Source organism: Polyodon spathula, chromosome 20 (assembly GCF_017654505.1).
Source record: "Polyodon spathula isolate WHYD16114869_AA chromosome 20, ASM1765450v1, whole genome shotgun sequence".
In the NCBI taxonomy this organism is placed as follows: domain Eukaryota; kingdom Metazoa; phylum Chordata; class Actinopteri; order Acipenseriformes; family Polyodontidae; genus Polyodon; species Polyodon spathula.
In genome coordinates this window covers 11,166,150-11,183,409 of record NC_054553.1, presented here as the reverse complement: position 1 = coordinate 11,183,409, position 17,260 = coordinate 11,166,150, and the positions used below count along the sequence as shown (strand labels likewise).

The 17,260-nt window shown below is 39.5% G+C and overlaps 1 protein-coding gene across 5 annotated transcripts in view; it reads left to right on the top strand.

Moving 5' to 3' along the window:
- The window catches only part of si:dkey-172j4.3 (diacylglycerol kinase eta), a 111,312-nt gene that overhangs the window by 89,772 nt on the left and 4,280 nt on the right, over positions 1 to 17,260 (top strand). For 4 of the 5 annotated variants that reach the window (XM_041220706.1, XM_041220705.1, XM_041220709.1 and 1 more), the window contains 19 exons: positions 182 to 341; positions 783 to 891; positions 1,493 to 1,632; positions 2,400 to 2,484; positions 3,336 to 3,427; positions 3,730 to 3,829; positions 4,993 to 5,224; positions 6,013 to 6,126; positions 6,649 to 6,742; positions 6,985 to 7,092; positions 7,602 to 7,698; positions 8,490 to 8,597; positions 8,879 to 8,992; positions 10,561 to 10,695; positions 11,262 to 11,425; positions 11,875 to 11,989; positions 13,328 to 13,417; positions 14,062 to 14,178; positions 15,120 to 15,228. In XM_041220706.1, coding sequence (XP_041076640.1) covers positions 182 to 341; positions 783 to 891; positions 1,493 to 1,632; positions 2,400 to 2,484; positions 3,336 to 3,427; positions 3,730 to 3,829; positions 4,993 to 5,224; positions 6,013 to 6,126; positions 6,649 to 6,742; positions 6,985 to 7,092; positions 7,602 to 7,698; positions 8,490 to 8,597; positions 8,879 to 8,992; positions 10,561 to 10,695; positions 11,262 to 11,425; positions 11,875 to 11,989; positions 13,328 to 13,417; positions 14,062 to 14,178; positions 15,120 to 15,228 — 2,283 coding nt within the window. The remainder of the gene's footprint in view (positions 1 to 181; positions 342 to 782; positions 892 to 1,492; positions 1,633 to 2,399; positions 2,485 to 3,335; positions 3,428 to 3,729; positions 3,830 to 4,992; positions 5,225 to 6,012; positions 6,127 to 6,648; positions 6,743 to 6,984; positions 7,093 to 7,601; positions 7,699 to 8,489; positions 8,598 to 8,878; positions 8,993 to 10,560; positions 10,696 to 11,261; positions 11,426 to 11,874; positions 11,990 to 13,327; positions 13,418 to 14,061; positions 14,179 to 15,119; positions 15,229 to 17,260) is intronic. The other variant, XM_041220707.1, reaches the window with a different exon arrangement.

Genomic DNA, 17,260 nt, shown 5'->3' with positions numbered 1-17,260 from the left:
TAATACCAGTAAGAGGGATATTTGTGCTTTATTTTACCCCTTAAAATGAGTTTCAGCAAACTGCCAATACTGCAGACAAAATGAAGGACACAACTGATGTCCCCAACAGATGTCCACATGTCTTTGCAATAGACAGTACATTGTTTTCTGCTTTACAATTCATCTTTGCATTTCTTGTCAGGTTTCTGGAAGGCCACTTCCCCCTCTTGTTCCAGCCCCCTGCTTGTGTTAGTCAACTCCAAGAGTGGGGACAACCAGGGAGTGAAGTTTCTACGCAAGTTCAAGCAGCTGCTCAACCCAGCCCAGGTCTTCGACTTGATGAATGGAGGACCCCATCTCGGGTGAGCTGGGAATACAGCGGCTTCTCCTTGTGAAATGTGTTGAAGCTTTGAAAGAGGGGTGATCCACTATGACTAGAAGGAATGGTTCAACCTGGAAAGGAAACCATAGACACACACACAGGGCCTAGCGAGACAATCAGATGCTTGGTATTTATTTAGACAGCACGCAGTGTATCTCGCATCTAATTACAGATTACAGAGATTGCATTTAAACAGTGTTTGACTTCCTGGTTACTAAACAGAGTTTACTGTAAAGTGTTTAATGATTCAAATGTTTGTTTGTTTTTTGGTTGTCAGCATTTTTTAAATAAGAAAAGCTACTTTATTTATGTAACTAGATTCCGTTTCTTGTACAAAACACATAATGTACTGCATATGAAAACCTTGTGAGGCTGGATTTAAAAAATAATAATATAAAAGGGTGGTTTCCTTGTTTTATAGTTTAAGGCTGTTCCAGAAATTTGCTACCTTCCGAATCTTGGTCTGTGGAGGGGATGGAAGTGTGGGCTGGGTGCTGTCTGAACTTGATAAACTAGGACTGCATAAGCAGGTAAGGCAGGAAACAAACCAGAAACTTGCTGTGTGCAGTATAACAGATACTTAAACTGCCTTGAAAATAACTGTCAGATCACATTTTGTATTACGAACACCTTAAAATGTAATGAATATAACAGTTTAACCTGTTTTAGGGAAAATTATAAATCATAGTCATCTGATTCACAAACATTTGGTTACATCTTATTTTGAAGTGTCTGCATGAAAACCAATCAACTGACAAAAAAAATATTATACATGGGTCATAGTAAAATGATTATATAAGTTATTGAATGAATGTTTCATTTTTAACAGTATGTAGATTTTCTGCTTTTCTTTATGTAAAGATGATCTATAAGAAGTTTTCATGTATCCAGCTTAGGCTGTGTCTTATGATATAAATTCAAATCTTTGTTTTGGTATTTCAATTTTGTCCAGACAAGTCATGTAGTTAAAGTAATTCCACACAAAAGATTTACTCAATAAAAGCGACCAAGCTTTGAAAGTCACCCCCGATAGGGCGCAGTGGCTGATAAATGTAAGAATAGCCAGTGTACTCGTGACCTGGGACATGCCCTCAGTGTGACCCCTGAAACCCCCTTGTGTCTCCTCCACAGTGCCAGCTGGGAGTGTTGCCACTTGGCACAGGAAATGACCTCGCCCGGGTGCTGGGCTGGGGGGGCCTGTGTGATGACGATACCCAGCTGCTACAGATCCTGGAGAAATTGGAACGTGCCACCACAAAAATGCTGGACAGGTAACTGTCTGTCACTGTACAACACAAGGCTGCACACACTTACCACTGGGTTTATATACAGTGACTAGCCACCACAAGTACTGGGACAAATAAATTTAGTTGTTATTTGTTTCATGTTTTCCACCACTCAGATCCTTTGCTTGCTAAATATCTTGGTATCCCTGAAAAGATAATCTTGTTCTCTTTAAACATATGCATAACATTTTAATGAGTAGGCTGTAAAGAACAAGAAGTCTTATTCATAACTTTATTTTGTAGGGACAAGAATGAAACCAAAGCAGATATGGTTACATGAAAACACCTAAATAACTTTATACATAGCAGGAAAGAAAGCTATGAAACCCTGTATATAACCACTAACAAGAAACGTCAGGTTTATACACAGGAGTAGAAATAGTATAACAAAAACAGTGAAACACGTTGCAAAAGGTCTGTTTAAAATTTTTGTTATGAACTATACCAGAGCTTAGAGATTTGTTGCAATAGGAAATGTCACACAAAAAAACAATAATATTGGTGGTATACTCACTCCTGCAGTTCAATGCAAGGGGATGAAATTGAAGACCATTTATCCAACTGATAAAGCTCTTTGTGGAGGATATCATTGCTGTAATGAAATCAGAGGTTTAAGAAGGCTTTTTTGGATCATATTACGTGCTTGAAACCAATTTGCCATCACAATGTGAGCTTAGTGGACTGGTAGGATGGTGAGTGGTGAAGTCTTCTTGGCTGATGTGCGTTTTCCTTCTTTTATCCCTGCGATACAGGTGGAGTGTCCTAACATATGAGGTGCCATCAAAGCAGCCCCCTCCATCCATTAAACAGGAGGAGAATGGAGACTCTGCTCTGCAGGTACCCAACTAGAGGATCAAATTCAATGAGTGGACCTGCCCACTCAAAACAAAGAGCTTGGGACAATACCAGAGGGGTTGCTGGGGTTTGTGGTCAGGGGGTACCAGAAAGGAAAGAGCTGCTGACCTAAGGAGAAAGCGCTTATACATTGTGAATGAGTGATAGAAGGCTTTAGCCAATGAGAACAAGGGGTGGGTTAGTGTTTGACGGATAACGATGCAGTGAGCTTCATTATTATCAATGGGAATTTGGGGTATGCGTATAGAGGAGCTGTGTTTGTAGCTTAGGGAGGACAGTGGGAGTTTGGAAAAGGACAAGTCTGCCCACTGGAGTGAGGGTGGGTTTGATATTTTTTTTCTGTTTATAACTGTAAGTTTGTGGTTCTAACATAGTGGAGGTCACTGCATGTATTGAGCAAGTTCTAATACCTACCATGTACATCAAGTGATCCTTTTATAAAGTATATTATAGTTCTAAAGTATATTATAGTTATTTTGTTATAAATCATAATACAGTTCTCCCCCTTTATACTGCTGTAGTCTCTAACCATAGCTATAAGCTTGTGCAATTTGTGTTCTGCCTTATAATGAGAATACAAGTGCTAGTGTGTCATTATGGGGCAAATGGAAGCCATGACTATAGAGCCTTACAACCCGTTTGCACAGTGGAGTTTAAGAAATTGTTTCAGCAGTAAACACAGGCCTTCAGTATAATGTTTTTTTTCAGGAATACAGTTCTGTTCTGTACCAGCGCTACAGGTCCTCTTATTGGCTTCTCTTCAGCTTCAGATGACCCAGTACACTGATTCTGTTCTATACCATTTCTACCAGTCCTCATTGGTTTTTTTTCAGTTTCAGATGACCCAGTACTCTGATTCTGTTGCTTTCCATCTGACTAAGATTCTGGATTCCGACAAACACGCGGATGTCATTTCATCAGCCAAGTAAGGCTTGTGTAATTCACTGCCTTCACAGTCAAGCACATACTGGATAGTACTAGGCAGACTACAATGTTGATTTGAATGCTGTTTTGTCATTCTCATATGGATTTCCATTTAATATCCCTGTAATCAATGCAGTGCAGATGTTGAGCCTAATTGATACCATGTATTTCTAAATTGGCCTTAGTAGCAAATACACAGTTAACAAGAAATGTATATAATATGTACTGTTATACTTGCATTTCTAAACCAATATGTACGTACATAGGGGGGCTATTTTCATTGTTTGCGCTCCTGCCCCCCAGGTTCCTGTGCGGCACAGTCAATGAATTTGTTGCTGAGGTGGGGAAGGCTTATGAACGGGCCACAGAGAACAAGGAAGAGGCTGATACCATGGCCAAAAAGGCAAGTACCACCAGGTCCATCCAAGCACCTGTAGACTGTAGTGGCTTATGTAATGAATCCACGTACAGTACACTTGTTAAGAATGTTGATAAGGGGTCTAATTTTGTTTAAATGTGTCATAAGAACATTTACAAACGAGAGGAGGCCATTCTGCCCACCTAAGACCATTTCCAAGTAGCTGATTGATCTCAAAACCTGTCAAGTTAGGTCTGAAATGATCCAAGTGATTCTTTCTCAACAATGAGGTAACCCACTCCATACCCTCACCACCCTATGTGCAAAGAAGTGTCTCCTCCCTCTGTCCAAAGTCTATCTCTACTTAATTTCCAACAGTGTCCTCTGGTCCTGGTTTCTAGATTTACTAAATATGAATTCAATACTTCATTATGCTAGGGTGAATTGCATCATAATTAACTAGCCACTCTTTGGGGGTTCCTGCCAAAACAGTTGAGACACGTGAAAGCTTTGCATTACTTTACTGGTGCTGTACCTGCTCTGCTGATAACAGAAAATTCCCCAGTTGACCCAAACATGAATGCAGGAGGAGTACAGGTCAGGATGTAAGGGGGATTTTCTCACAGTGGCTCTTGTCAAGAAGGGTCCTGAGCGCAGCCTCTGCCCTGTCTCTAGCACTAAACATGAATTTGTTTATTGAAGAAAGAAGTTAAAACTGCAGTCGCTAGTGCTGTAAGAGGAAGTGAGGTTAATGTATAGTGAAGCAATGTATTTCCTCAAGATACAGTTGAGTATCACTGATTTAGCACATTGCTAACCCACACTATTATTATAGCGGTTGTTAAAAACAGCAATTGGGAAAAAGATAAGGTTTTTGGCATTTGATACAGTTTTAGCATTCTGTAATTCCACAATGATCATGTTATGTGGTGCTTTCTAAAAGAATAAAGATAGCGGCACCATAATGTAAATACAGCTAAGAGGTGGACCCAATCCAAAAATGCAGCATCACTGTTATACACCGATTTTCAAACAGACATGCCTTCTTAGACAAAAGCTTTCTGACTGTGTGCCACGTCTGGTTCTCCTGTGTCTGTGAGTTGAACAGAGCCATTTGGAAGGGCAGCTGTGTGTTTGGGTTGAATCCCTCCTATGAAGGGCCCCAGAGAAGCCGTCCTGTAACCGCGCTGGTGTGTGTCTCTGTGCAGTGCGCATTGCTGAACGAGAAGCTGGACTCCCTAGTGAAAACCCTGAGTGAGGAGGCGGACGCTGTGCTCGTGCCCGCTGGCTCCCCGGTGATACCCCCCACGGACACCAGCCAAGGGGTCAATAAGGAGGAAGACACCCTACCCAGGGTCTTCAGATCCAAGGACCAGCTCATGCTGAGAGCCAACAGCCTGAAGAAAGCCCTGAGGCAAATCATTGAACAAGCAGAGAAGGGTGAGTCTTATATACTGTATGAAGAAACAAACAGCTCCAGGTACATGTAAAGGTTTAAGCTTTGAAGCGCTAAACAAATATAAAAATCTTAAATGATTTCGCTAAAGGATTCAACCAAAAACAGTTTTATGGGAGTTTTCGCATTTAATAAAAAATATTTCATAATTTATAATATCTTGCTTCATTGTTAACTACTGTAATTGAATACTGTACAGTATGTGACAATTTAAAACACAGTAGTAAACTAGCTTGACAGTTTACGATTGTAAAGGATTGTGCTTTTAGAGCTGTTATAGCCAGGGGTGGGTTTTCGGGGTGTTTGGTGTGTCAGTTCTTAATTTATAATTGTGCAGTTTTATTGCTCTACCATTATGAACTCCTACATACAATCTCAGATCAATCCAACAAGCCCTGCACAATTTATAAGGATCACAAGCTCACATACAGTAGAAACCTCCAACTATCAAGAAAATGTATGAAATGAGAACGGGCAATGCCCAAGAGTTCTCACACATCAGTAAAACGATGACCATGAACAGTAATCAAGTCTACTTTGCCATTCAAAATGTGTATAATTGTTTAAATAGTGACTACTTCTACACAGAATGTTTAACTGTTGTTAAACAGAGAGGTACAGTACATCCTTATTCAGGTATACATGCAGGCATAACTTGGGAATCAAAACTGAAGTAAGCAGATCCGTCAGTTATTTAAATAACGTCATGCTGCCATCCCACAAACAGTTGACCTGCAGCCTCCTCATGCTCTGACCTTATGTTCTCTCTCAGTGGTCGATGAACAGAACAGCCACACTCAGGTCTACCGGATGTCTTCCTCTTCCTCAATGTCGTTGAAGAAAGACAGCAGCGAGGAGTTAAAAGAAAAGGAAGCTGATGCTCTGCGTGAGTGCCCTTTCCTATTTTCTGCCTAAACCCTAAAAGAAATGTCTGGCAGAAGCCTGTTAGATAGTCTTGCCTAGCTTGCAACACAGAGGTTTTTATTTGTATTTTATTTCAAGTTTACTGGGCAATTATTGTTCTTGGGAACTGATTTTTTGGAAAGATTGCGGCAAAGGGCAGCATAAAAAAAAACAAAACTGTCCCCCACAATTTACAATTCCCCTTTAGTCCAGTGATTGCATTTTAAAAGTGCTGTTTTAAAGTCAAACAAGCTATCACCATACATCAGATGCAGCTTTTACATATTCCAGAATACCTGACAGGGGTACCTTTTGAACAAACAAAGGAATTAGTTATGTCAGAGACTGTCCATTTAGTCAAAAGTGTGTGCTATATAGCTTCTCTTATTTCTCAATCACCATTAACAATGAACATGACTTTAAACAGTCTGAAAGCAAAGGAGAAAGTCTTAACAAGCTAATATTGCTTTAATTGAGTCAGCTTGGTCTTGTCTCGTCTCCACAGGTCGAGGGACAGTGAGCTCAACCACATCCTCCATCTTCTTGGAGAAGTCAGACAGCTTCAGCTCTGTTCATTTCACTGAGGATCCCAACTCCATGTAAGTCTCAAGCTGAGGGAGCACATGGCTTTATGTTCCCTCAGCTTTAGAACGTGCATTCTTAAAGAGATACAATAGCTGTGTTGTTATATGCACATGTATTGCACAGGAAATGTTAGGTCACCAGGAAGCAGTAGGTTTGTATGCAGGTATTGAAAGAAATTCAAGAAACAAAACAAGTAGATGCACATCTCTTCAGCGATAATGTCAGTAACATACAGAATTACTGAATCTGTTCCCAGACAATGCACTGAGAAGTGTGTCATGAACAATTACTTTGGGATTGGACTGGATGCCAAAATCTCTTTGGAATTCAACAACAAGCGGGATGAGCACCCAAAGAAATGCAGGTATGGATTGACCCCATGTTCCAGTTCTTCAGTTTTCCTGGTGTGGGATTCCCTGCTAAATATGGTGCCTCGCCGATGCTAATGCTTTCTTCCTACCCTCTGTTTACCAAATGCTGATATTGACAAACAGACACATATTAGTAAACTTTGATCTACATTTTGACGTAGATGTGGATATTTTAATAAAGGAATTTACAAAACACCGGTCTAAAGACTGCAGTTCTGTACATCCAGCTCACCTGTCTGAAGGGACGAGTGCCATACTGCTTACTACATACTGCCTTGCAAAAATAGATTACTGTACGCTACCTTCAAATGCGTTCGGGTAGCCACAGTAAATTATTGTCAACATCTTGTTTTTAGCTAATCGTTTTTAGCAAACAATCGTGAAATAAACAAGGGCTTGTTTATTATCGCTGCATCCCATGACAAATATTGTATACCATGGGTATGTATCACCTATCCTGGGTTTAATATTAGTATTATTGTCCCTCTTTTTGTCACCACAGCAGTCGTACGAAGAACATGATGTGGTACGGAGTGCTGGGGACCAAGGAGCTGCTTCAGAAAACATACAAAAACCTTGAGCAGCGAGTGCAGCTGGAGGTACAACAATCTCACCAGAGCCCAGAAACAGCGCTGAGGGGAGGGGTGGTGTGGGGATGCAGAAGAGAACCATTCCAGCTGAAATGAAATGTGGATTTGATCAACCTATACCCTGTCGGGGAAAGCCAAAGCTGCAGCCAACTGCATTGCATCAGCCACTACTATTTCTAGGTGATACTGGGATAACCACATGTAGGTGGTTGATGTAATCCAGGTTCTGTAAAATGCAAGGTATAGATTAATCAAATCCGTCCCTTACTCAGTGACTTCATCAGTGACGTTTTTTTACTTGACTTTATTTCTTATAGGTTTTATCTGTTTTCTTAATTAGAAAAACCTGAGCTGCATTATACCATCTTCATCTTATTTCCACCCAGTGTACAAGCTAATGCTGTAGCCACAAAACAGGTTGCAAGAATAAGGGCTTCAGTTTAAACCATATAGCAGAGTGCAGTTGTTTATATTGCTCAGAATAATGTAGTTTTTGAATGACGTGTTTCAAAGTCTATATGTTAGACCACCAAATGAATGACGCCTCCAGAGGTTAAAAGCCTGCTGTGGTAACTGTTTTCAGACTACAGTGATTAGCAACAAATATCAAAAATAACCGCAAGAGGAACACGCACTTCCCTGACATGTCTAAGTATAACCCTGAGGTTTGGGTACTGTTTATTTTAAGTAACTTTGCTAGTTGTTTTTCACGAAAGCTTTGAAGATGTTTGTCTGTTGTGTGTTGCTGTGCCAGCCCTCTCTGCTGTGGTGCTCATGCTTTGGGTGTGCCTGTGTTGCAGTGCGACGGTGTGCCCATGTCCTTGCCCAGTCTACAGGGGCTGGCAGTGCTCAACATTCCCAGCTACGCCGGGGGAATCAACTTCTGGGGAGGGACCAAAGAGGACAACGTGAGTCATTGTGCATTAGCTTTCAGAATGGTCTGATCCACAGTGAGGTTCAGATGTGACTTAAAAGAGCTAAATTCAGAGTATTACTTTTCTTAGATCAAGCTCCAGGGCCGCTCAGCACAGTGGAACAGTACGATTCGGCCAGCCATTCTTTCATTGGATTTGAATGAGTTCAAAAAAGAATTTGGGTTAAAAAAGCGATATTTACTCTGTAGCCTTGAGTACGAAAAAGGTTTTCAACGCCCTGTTCAATAAAGACTCTTCCCCCCCTCCCCCCACAGTTTTTTGGTGCGCCCTCGTTTGATGATAAGAAGCTGGAAGTGGTGGCTGTGTTTGGGAGTATGCAGATGGCGATGTCCAGGGTCATAAACCTGCAGCATCACAGAATAGCTCAGGTAAGAACATGTGGAAGAACGTGGAACTCAAGAAAATGGCATTTGTGAGAAAAAGAACGTATCCATGGTTGTAATTTATAATACAGCATGTTGGGCTAGATTCTTAAAGATATATAATACTTCGAATTGTCATTAGCATCATTTTATGAAGCAAAAAACAGATTTAATTTAGTGTCTTGTAAGACGTTACTTTTTTTTTTGTATTAGTTTATAAATTAGCGATTATTAGAAATAAAGTAGCACTAAATGCTTTTGAGAATCTAGCCTGTTGTCTTGTAATGTTCACAAAGGGTAATTTGAACAAATGAGCTGGCAGTTCAATCTGTATTTAAACTGTAGTATTTCTTCAGCACTGAAATGGCTGTACAAAATCCTCCCGGTCTGGTGCTTGAATATGTGCCTTTGTAACCTTAGTTTGTGTGAAGACTGTGGGTAGAAGGCAGAGCCCTGAATGAGGGAGTTCTCGAAGGCTAGCCTGAATTTGAGCCTGTATAGCACATCTTGTTTAGATACAGCTTTTTAACTGTTTTATGCATTAGCTTGTTCTGTATTACTGAGATGGCTCTTGAACAATATATGTAAAAAAAAAGAAGTGTATTTTTGATGTAGTTTATGGGTTTGACTACAGGGATAATCGGTAATCTTTTTAGCAATGGTCAAATGGTCATCAGTTTATCAATTATACTTCTTCTTCATGAAGTATTTCCAGTGATTGATGCCTGTTGGATCCTGATTCTCCTTGGATATAGAGTTGTTTGCTGATTTTGAATTCTCTGTAAACCATACATCTGTCTGAAATAATTTTAAAGAAATAAAAAAAAAAGTTATTAATCTTAATGCTTTTCCTACGCTTACACTTTTACGAGACTTTTAGACTTGACTCCTTGTTTACCTTTGACTGTCATTCATCTAATTCAGTTGGGGTGTAATCCTACTTGGGCTGCTAGTTCAACCACAAGGCTATTGCTGTACCTTTTGAGTTTAGTCAGATAACTATATGGCTGAGCACATGCAGCCTAATACTATATTTACATAGCTGGCCTGAATCTGTACCATTGCTGGTTGAACAGCTATTTGTGCTGTGAATGGCTGAAATGTCCTTGAGTACTGTCTGAATTATGTTATTTGTAATGAATATTGGCTTGGTGTTCAGTCCATCTCTCCTGCACAAGCTTGTGAACACATATGCAAACCTGGGCGTATTACTGTCAGTTCATTCAAATAAAATTTTCTTTGTTTATTTACCGGCCCTTTTACCTTTATGATGCTATTCTGAGTGATTCTTATTGCAGTTACTCACACACTGTTTTTTTAGAAGTCTATGTCAAGTCTATGTAATATAAAGACACCAAACACGAATACCAGTGCACGCACGCATCGCCAATGCTACATTTGGTTAAAGGTTTGTATAAAATGAACAGGATACTATGCCAAGTACAATCCAAAAGGTCTAGGTTGCTGTGAGTCTAAGATAGTTAAAGTTTTCAGCCTTACCACAGCAATGGAGTAGAAGAGGCAAAGACAGATCTATGTTTTGCTCAGTGCTTGTGTGTGTGCTTGGTTTGCAGTGCCGGTCAGTAAAGATCACCATCCTGGGAGATGAGGGGGTGCCTGTGCAGGTGGACGGAGAAGCCTGGGTCCAGCCTCCCGGAATCCTCAAGATTGTGCACAAGAACCGAGCCCAGATGTTAACCAGGGACCGGGTAGGACTAAGGAGCTCAGATCCATTGTACTCCACTGCAGTCTGCTGTGCCTCAGTCTGGATATAGCTGAAGAAAGTCCGGTAGACAGGCATCTCCAGTGGTCCTCAAAGCAAATCTACCATTTGCAATACCGACCTAATGCGAAATATAAAAATGTGCTGTAATGGGCTTAAGTTTATTGAATTTCTAGCCATCAACATGTAAATAATACAGCACAAATTGGGGTAGTGCATTGTGACCGATATGAAACAAATCTAAATTAACACTGTAAGCAAACAGGTTATTCTATTTCAATTTTGTTTACGACTTTAATTCTAATGAATGAACATAATGCATAGCACCACCTGGAGGGCAAATGTTGCAACTGTAGTTGGTTTAAATTGGATATTCTGTGTCAAACATGGCACTTTTTTTATTATAGTTTTTAAAGTTTCAAAGTGAAATAAAAAAATCCTAACTGGTTGCACATCCCTGTTTGTAAATTGGATTTGGTAGCTTACAAACTATTCATTTTTTTCAAGACTTATAATGAATCTAACACTAATTGGTGTCTTCCCTGTTTCCAGGCGTTTGAGAGCACTCTGAAATCATGGGAAGACAAGCGCAAGTGTGATAATTACCGGGACTCACGGCCACGCCTCAACTCACAGCAGTCTATGGAGTACCTGACTGAGGAGGAGTATTCACAGCTGCAGCAGTTCGGACAGGCCGGGGACACGCTCATCAACAAGTGAGCATAACACCCAGCCTGCACTCCACAGCATCGGGAGGAAGTCATACACAAATAGCAATGTACAGTACGGTCGCTTCTGTCACACGCCTCTCTGATACTGCATTCCTTTCCCAGCAGAGTGCGCCAGAGAGCTTTCACATATGTGCTGCACTTCTGTACAGCTTAGCTTGGAATGGAATAACGACTGTTTTAACAGTCGAATAGTTTGCAGTAGTTGAGGTAACTGACCCAAAACCGTTTAGTAATTAGTTTGCAAATCACGTGACACGTGATGAAACGACTCCTGGTTTCTGAGTTTGCCTGTCACTCTTCGACACTATTCTGTGCTGTACAAGATAATTTTTTTCAGTGATATAACATTTTTAAAATGTTCTTTATTTTGTAATACTATAGGCTGTCACAAACTTTAAATTGCCCAGTAATTAAAAACAATTTATTTTTCATAGAATCCGCGAAGCAGCAAAGACCCAAAAGGCGATTGAGCAGGAACTGGCCCACTCCGTCAATGCCAGCGCTCTCATACTGAATGAATCCTTCTCAAACAAGGCCAGTACTCCAGAGGTAAGGGGGCACCAAACTCCTTCCGCTTGTATACCAAACCCAGAGATGTAGGGTTTGGAAAGTCTGTCATTTTATAAACAGCCAGCCCAACAATGTTAGGGCCTCCATACAGAAAGTGCAGTGCAGGTTATTAACAAACTGCAATTGGATAAACTGTGACGTGAAAATAAGCAGATTTTGGGGGGGTTGACTTTATTCAAGATTACGATGTGACTCAGCGCTCCAGACTAGACCAAATTGAAATTCTAATCTCATCTTGTTTATTAATGTAAAGGCGGAGTGATTGATTGCTTCCATTAGGGTCGTGAAGTGTACATTACAAGATGCAGGAGTGTATGATTCATATTGTCATTTCTTTTTAGTCATTTTTAACAGGTTTTACCATCAAAGTGTGCTTGATCTTTTCCAAGTACTGTAGCACGTGTCCTCTTGAGTTATCTGATGAAGTCAGAGGGTTAATGGGATTGTAGCTAACAAAATAATATCATAACTTTTACAGCTAGTGTGCGTACCTCTGTTATATAAGTCTCGAATGTCCAGTGAAAAAAAAAAACGCATGTTATAGTTAATAGTCATTTTTTATTTTAAAACATGGTACTACTTTAGGTTAAAGAATGTTTGCAAGCCGTGCTTTCAGTTTGTGTTACACTTGCTTGGGAACCTGGAGGGTGAAATTGTCTCCAGCCCTTCAATGTCTTCTTTCCTGCCATTAACCAATCAGCTGCTTCCCCAATTGACTGACCTGTTTTCATCCAGTAACATGCTTTGACCCAGAAGCCACTGCTGAGGTGAAGTGACCTAGAAGTGCATGTGAAACAGATAGCGGAAGAATAAGGCATAGTAACTGAGAGCTTCCTTTTACCAAAAGCAGTACCAGATATCATGTTTTAAAATGAAAATATGTGTGCTGTAATGTGTGTCAAAACTGCACATTGGAGACCTGTGTAAATAATGGAAGTGCGAAAGAGGTACGATTCGGGAAGTTATTCTGTTAGCTAAAATTACTTTAAACAAGCACAGAACTGTCAAACGTACTTGTTCAAGAATGTATGACTTATCAAGTACTAGCCCTATTGGCTTCAGTTGATACTTTATATGTCTATGGATATGTATTCAGTTAACTTTTGTGTAACCATTTAGTGTCAATGCAATTCAAAAGAAGTGTCTTAGAGATGATATGGTTGCTGTAGGTAACATGGTCAGATTGCTGCTAGACCAATGAGTGTGAAGTAGAACAAATGAAGTTATTAGGTACCATGAAATAGGCAGTGATAAAACAGCTTGCATTTCCCAGCCACAGTGTGGAAGAGGTGCTAAAGCACATTGATTTTCTTGCAGTATCTCAGTCGGAATGCAGCAGTGGATATTGTGAACTCTGTCAAGGTTCTACAGCTGGAAACAAAGACGTTTCTGGAAGGGAAGCTATTGGTGGGTGCAACACAGGGCAACACATGCATGTAGCTGAGATGGGGAATCCACTGTATTATATGGACATCAGTGCTTGCTGAGAGCCTGCCTTTATAAGATATTATATTTACTATAGTACATTTTGCGTGGTCCTTTTGCAGTTTTCCCAGTTTATTCATCCCCATGGCTGTATTAAGCATTTACCACAGAACCATGCTTTACAATGCTTACCTATGCTTTCGCTATGCTTTATCACTGTGCTGTGGTTTTTCTACAGTACATTTTTATAGGGGAGAACAGAACTGGGTTTTTTTGTTTGTTTGTTTTAAATAACACACAGAAAAAACAGCACTGGTGAAATTTCAATAGGTTTTGACATAATATACAATGCAATACATACTACCTTCGATTGATGTTAAGACTTTAATCTATGAGTGTGCCTATAGAGTACTATAAATCTAGGTGTTCTGCAAACAAACTTACAGATAGTGAGATGGATGTGTGTTTGGCCCCTGGACTCTCAGGCTATCCCAGTAAGCAACATGCCAAACAAACATGTGGGGTGTTGGAGTGGGTCTCCTGGTTTGAGAGTAGAAGCTGGCCATTGTGCGATCGATTCTTTTCTCTTTATATGTCATCACTGGTCCTTGTTTGTTACATTGCAGCAGTTGGAATTTCCCCAGGAAGAAGGGCTGCACTCTGCACTGAATAATCTCAGCAACGAGCTGCAGAAAGTAGCAGAGATCCACTGGATTGCACATATCATCAACTGCACTGAAGAGGTCAGTCAGGAGAGTCTCCTTATTAAGAAACTTCTTTCAATCTTCCATTGAAGAGCTGACTTCTATGACCAGAACAAGTATCCTTCTCTTTTATTTCAAAGGCAATATTTTTGCCAAAGCACAGCATACATTAACTGCCAGAAACAAAGGTATATATTTTTTGATTTTGCATATTTGGTCAGTTTTCCTGAAACAATCACAGTGCATTGTCTGGTTTTGAAAATCACCTCTTAAAAAAAAAAAAAAAGAAAGTGTTCATTCATATTTGAATCATGGTTAAAGCATAGCAAAGTCTGGTAAAGCATTGTGAAAGCACAGATCTATGCTTTAGGTTAGGCTTTGACCCTGTTGATAAAATGTTCTGTGAATGACCTTCAAAGACTGTTTCAAAATCTTAGGAAACAGTGCCACCTAGTGGTAAGAAACTATATCATGTTAAATTAGAATGTTTGCAAAGACTTTAAAAAATACATTGAGGCTTTAACACTAAGCGTTCCTCCTGTTTCAAGTAAAATATATACTAGACAGAATGTCTTATTTAAGCAGATAACATTAGACTATTAGAATGATGAATGGTGTTTACTGTATCTGAAAAAACAATTTCTAATGAAAATTTTCTAATTTCAAATTTTTGAACTACTCCAGTTTTAACTGTGGTATGTAAGGTAGTTGTGTTATTTTGAGCGGATACTATGGCCAAATAATTAGACAAAAGAGAACCACAACAAGTTTACACTGACGTGATAACGTTTAGAACTAAGAAGCAAGTGTTCACCGTCCAAGGAAGTTCTCATTGATATAAATGAAAAAGCAAGTTACCCAGAAATTCATTACAGTATCTAAAATTATAACACTGATGGGGGAAAAAAAATGGAATGCTCCTCCTAGAAGCACAGAAGAGTCCTTTAGTCAGTTTGTTCCTCCTTCTTTCCATCACTCAGGAAGGTCCCAGGAGCAGTAGCAAGAGCAGCATGAAACTGAAAATGATGCCTAAAGCCAAGAGGGAACGAGAGAAGCTGCAGAAGCAGAGATCCAACAGCTCCTTGCCCGGTAAGGGAACTGGAACCAGGGGGCACTTTCACTGACACAGCACAGCAACACTTTCATGTGTCATAACTTAAACATCACTCAGAAATTATGATTTTTAACAAACTTATGAAAATAAAAACAGTTACGTTCGGCCATAGTTAAAATCAACTAAAATCACCAAAGTGATGAAGAAAATAGGTTCAGGGTTTGTATACAAAATTTCATTTAAAAGGAATACAAAAACACCTTATATCTTCACTCATTTGCTGCTGCTTCTTCCTGTTGTTGCAACAAATGATATTTTTTTTTAAACACAGCTCTGATTGTTTTGATATCTTTATCCATGTCAATATCATTGCCAAAGTAATTTTACTCCCCACAGATTGTATCAGACAACAGCTCTATGTAGCGGCGTTCTCGTGAACATTGTGTTGTATTGTATGCGAAATAAAAGTCCCATTTTGCTAAGCAGAAGAAATGCGTTTGAGTGAGTTGCAGGTCCTCGGCAACAGGGATATAGTGAAGACGGACATCCTTTACAAACATACGGGGGAGACATTGAGAAACTTTTCAATAAGCACTGTTCAATACGATGCTAAGTATATATACAGAATCATTGTTCAATACGATGCTAAGGATATATACAGAAGCACTGTTAAATATGATGCCTTGAAGACACTTACAAGTGTTGGAGTGAAATGGTGGTGCTGCCCAGTTGACTTTGGATCAAAAAGTTGGAGTTTGGATATAAATATCTAAATCATCACTCCTGTGATTAAAAAGAATATTGCAACAATACGCAGTACACTGGAGGCAGCAGCAGGGTGTTCTGTATTGCCTTTAGACATCCCATTTCAAAAGTACTGAGCGTGTGCTGTAATGTAGCAAAAAATGCATGAGCTGCTGCAGTACAGTTCAAGAATAGCATCATATCATTAATGGCTAAGAAACCGGTGCCAATAAGGTTGATTCTCATTTTAATAATCATGCATCATTTATAGCACTGTATGATTCTCCAGCTATAACATGCTCTTAAAAATTCTAGTTGTGGCCTTATCCCAGCATGGTATTAGTTAATCAAATGAAGGAATTGTGAATGAACAAGGGAACAAAGTATACAGTTTTTGTGCTGATCAACAGATAGATCATCATTTTACTTACAACTCTGTTTATTATATGGGAAGGCAGAAGTTTAGATGTGCAAAAGACAGAACTCCAAACTCATACTGGACTGTGATGCTTCATTGCAGTAACATGTGTGATCTAAACCAGCAACTCCTAAACACAGAATGTGCCCCAGACGAGGGGATAAGAATAAACAAGATGCAAAACTGTTCTCTAAGAGGTGCATTTTGTGAATGACACATCCCCACCTTGTGACATTGTGATCTTTTTAAATACCCTCCAGGTACCTTACAGGGGTGGTGGGGGGGTGGAATCACATTAATTATAATCCCCTGTTTAGGAGGTCACATCCTCTCTCCTTTAAGTTAACACAGTCTAACTGTGCCTTCATTCCTTCTAGGATATTCATACACTGATTTCATTTGTTTGCTTTTCATGTTATGGTAACCGGGAAACCAATTATTTTAGTGTGTTGTTTTTTAATTATTGAGCAGATCACTGGTTGTTCAAATTGTAGTTAAATTAGATTGAAAGGAAATCAAGAGATTAAATTGCTTATGACAGGATTACCTGTAATAAAACCCCCATTTTTCCATAGTTACAAAAATATATATTTATATCCACAGGGTATATTAAAAGTAAGACATTTTTGAGGCTATCGATGGTTAAAAAGGTCTGTAGTTAAATACATTTAGAGAAGTCATCTTTATAAAAGTTTACCATAGTGAAAAGTGTCAAAGCATACAAGCACAGGCAAGCAAAGCTCAGAGTGGTATGGTAACGCATATTAAAAAGCGTGGCAAACCATGGGAAACTATGGTAGATGCAAAAGCAAAACTGCAAATATTTAACTGCATATTTACTGTAAGAAACTTTTATAAAAGACTTTGAAAATGGTGAGATGAATATTATCTATGGATATTTTTTC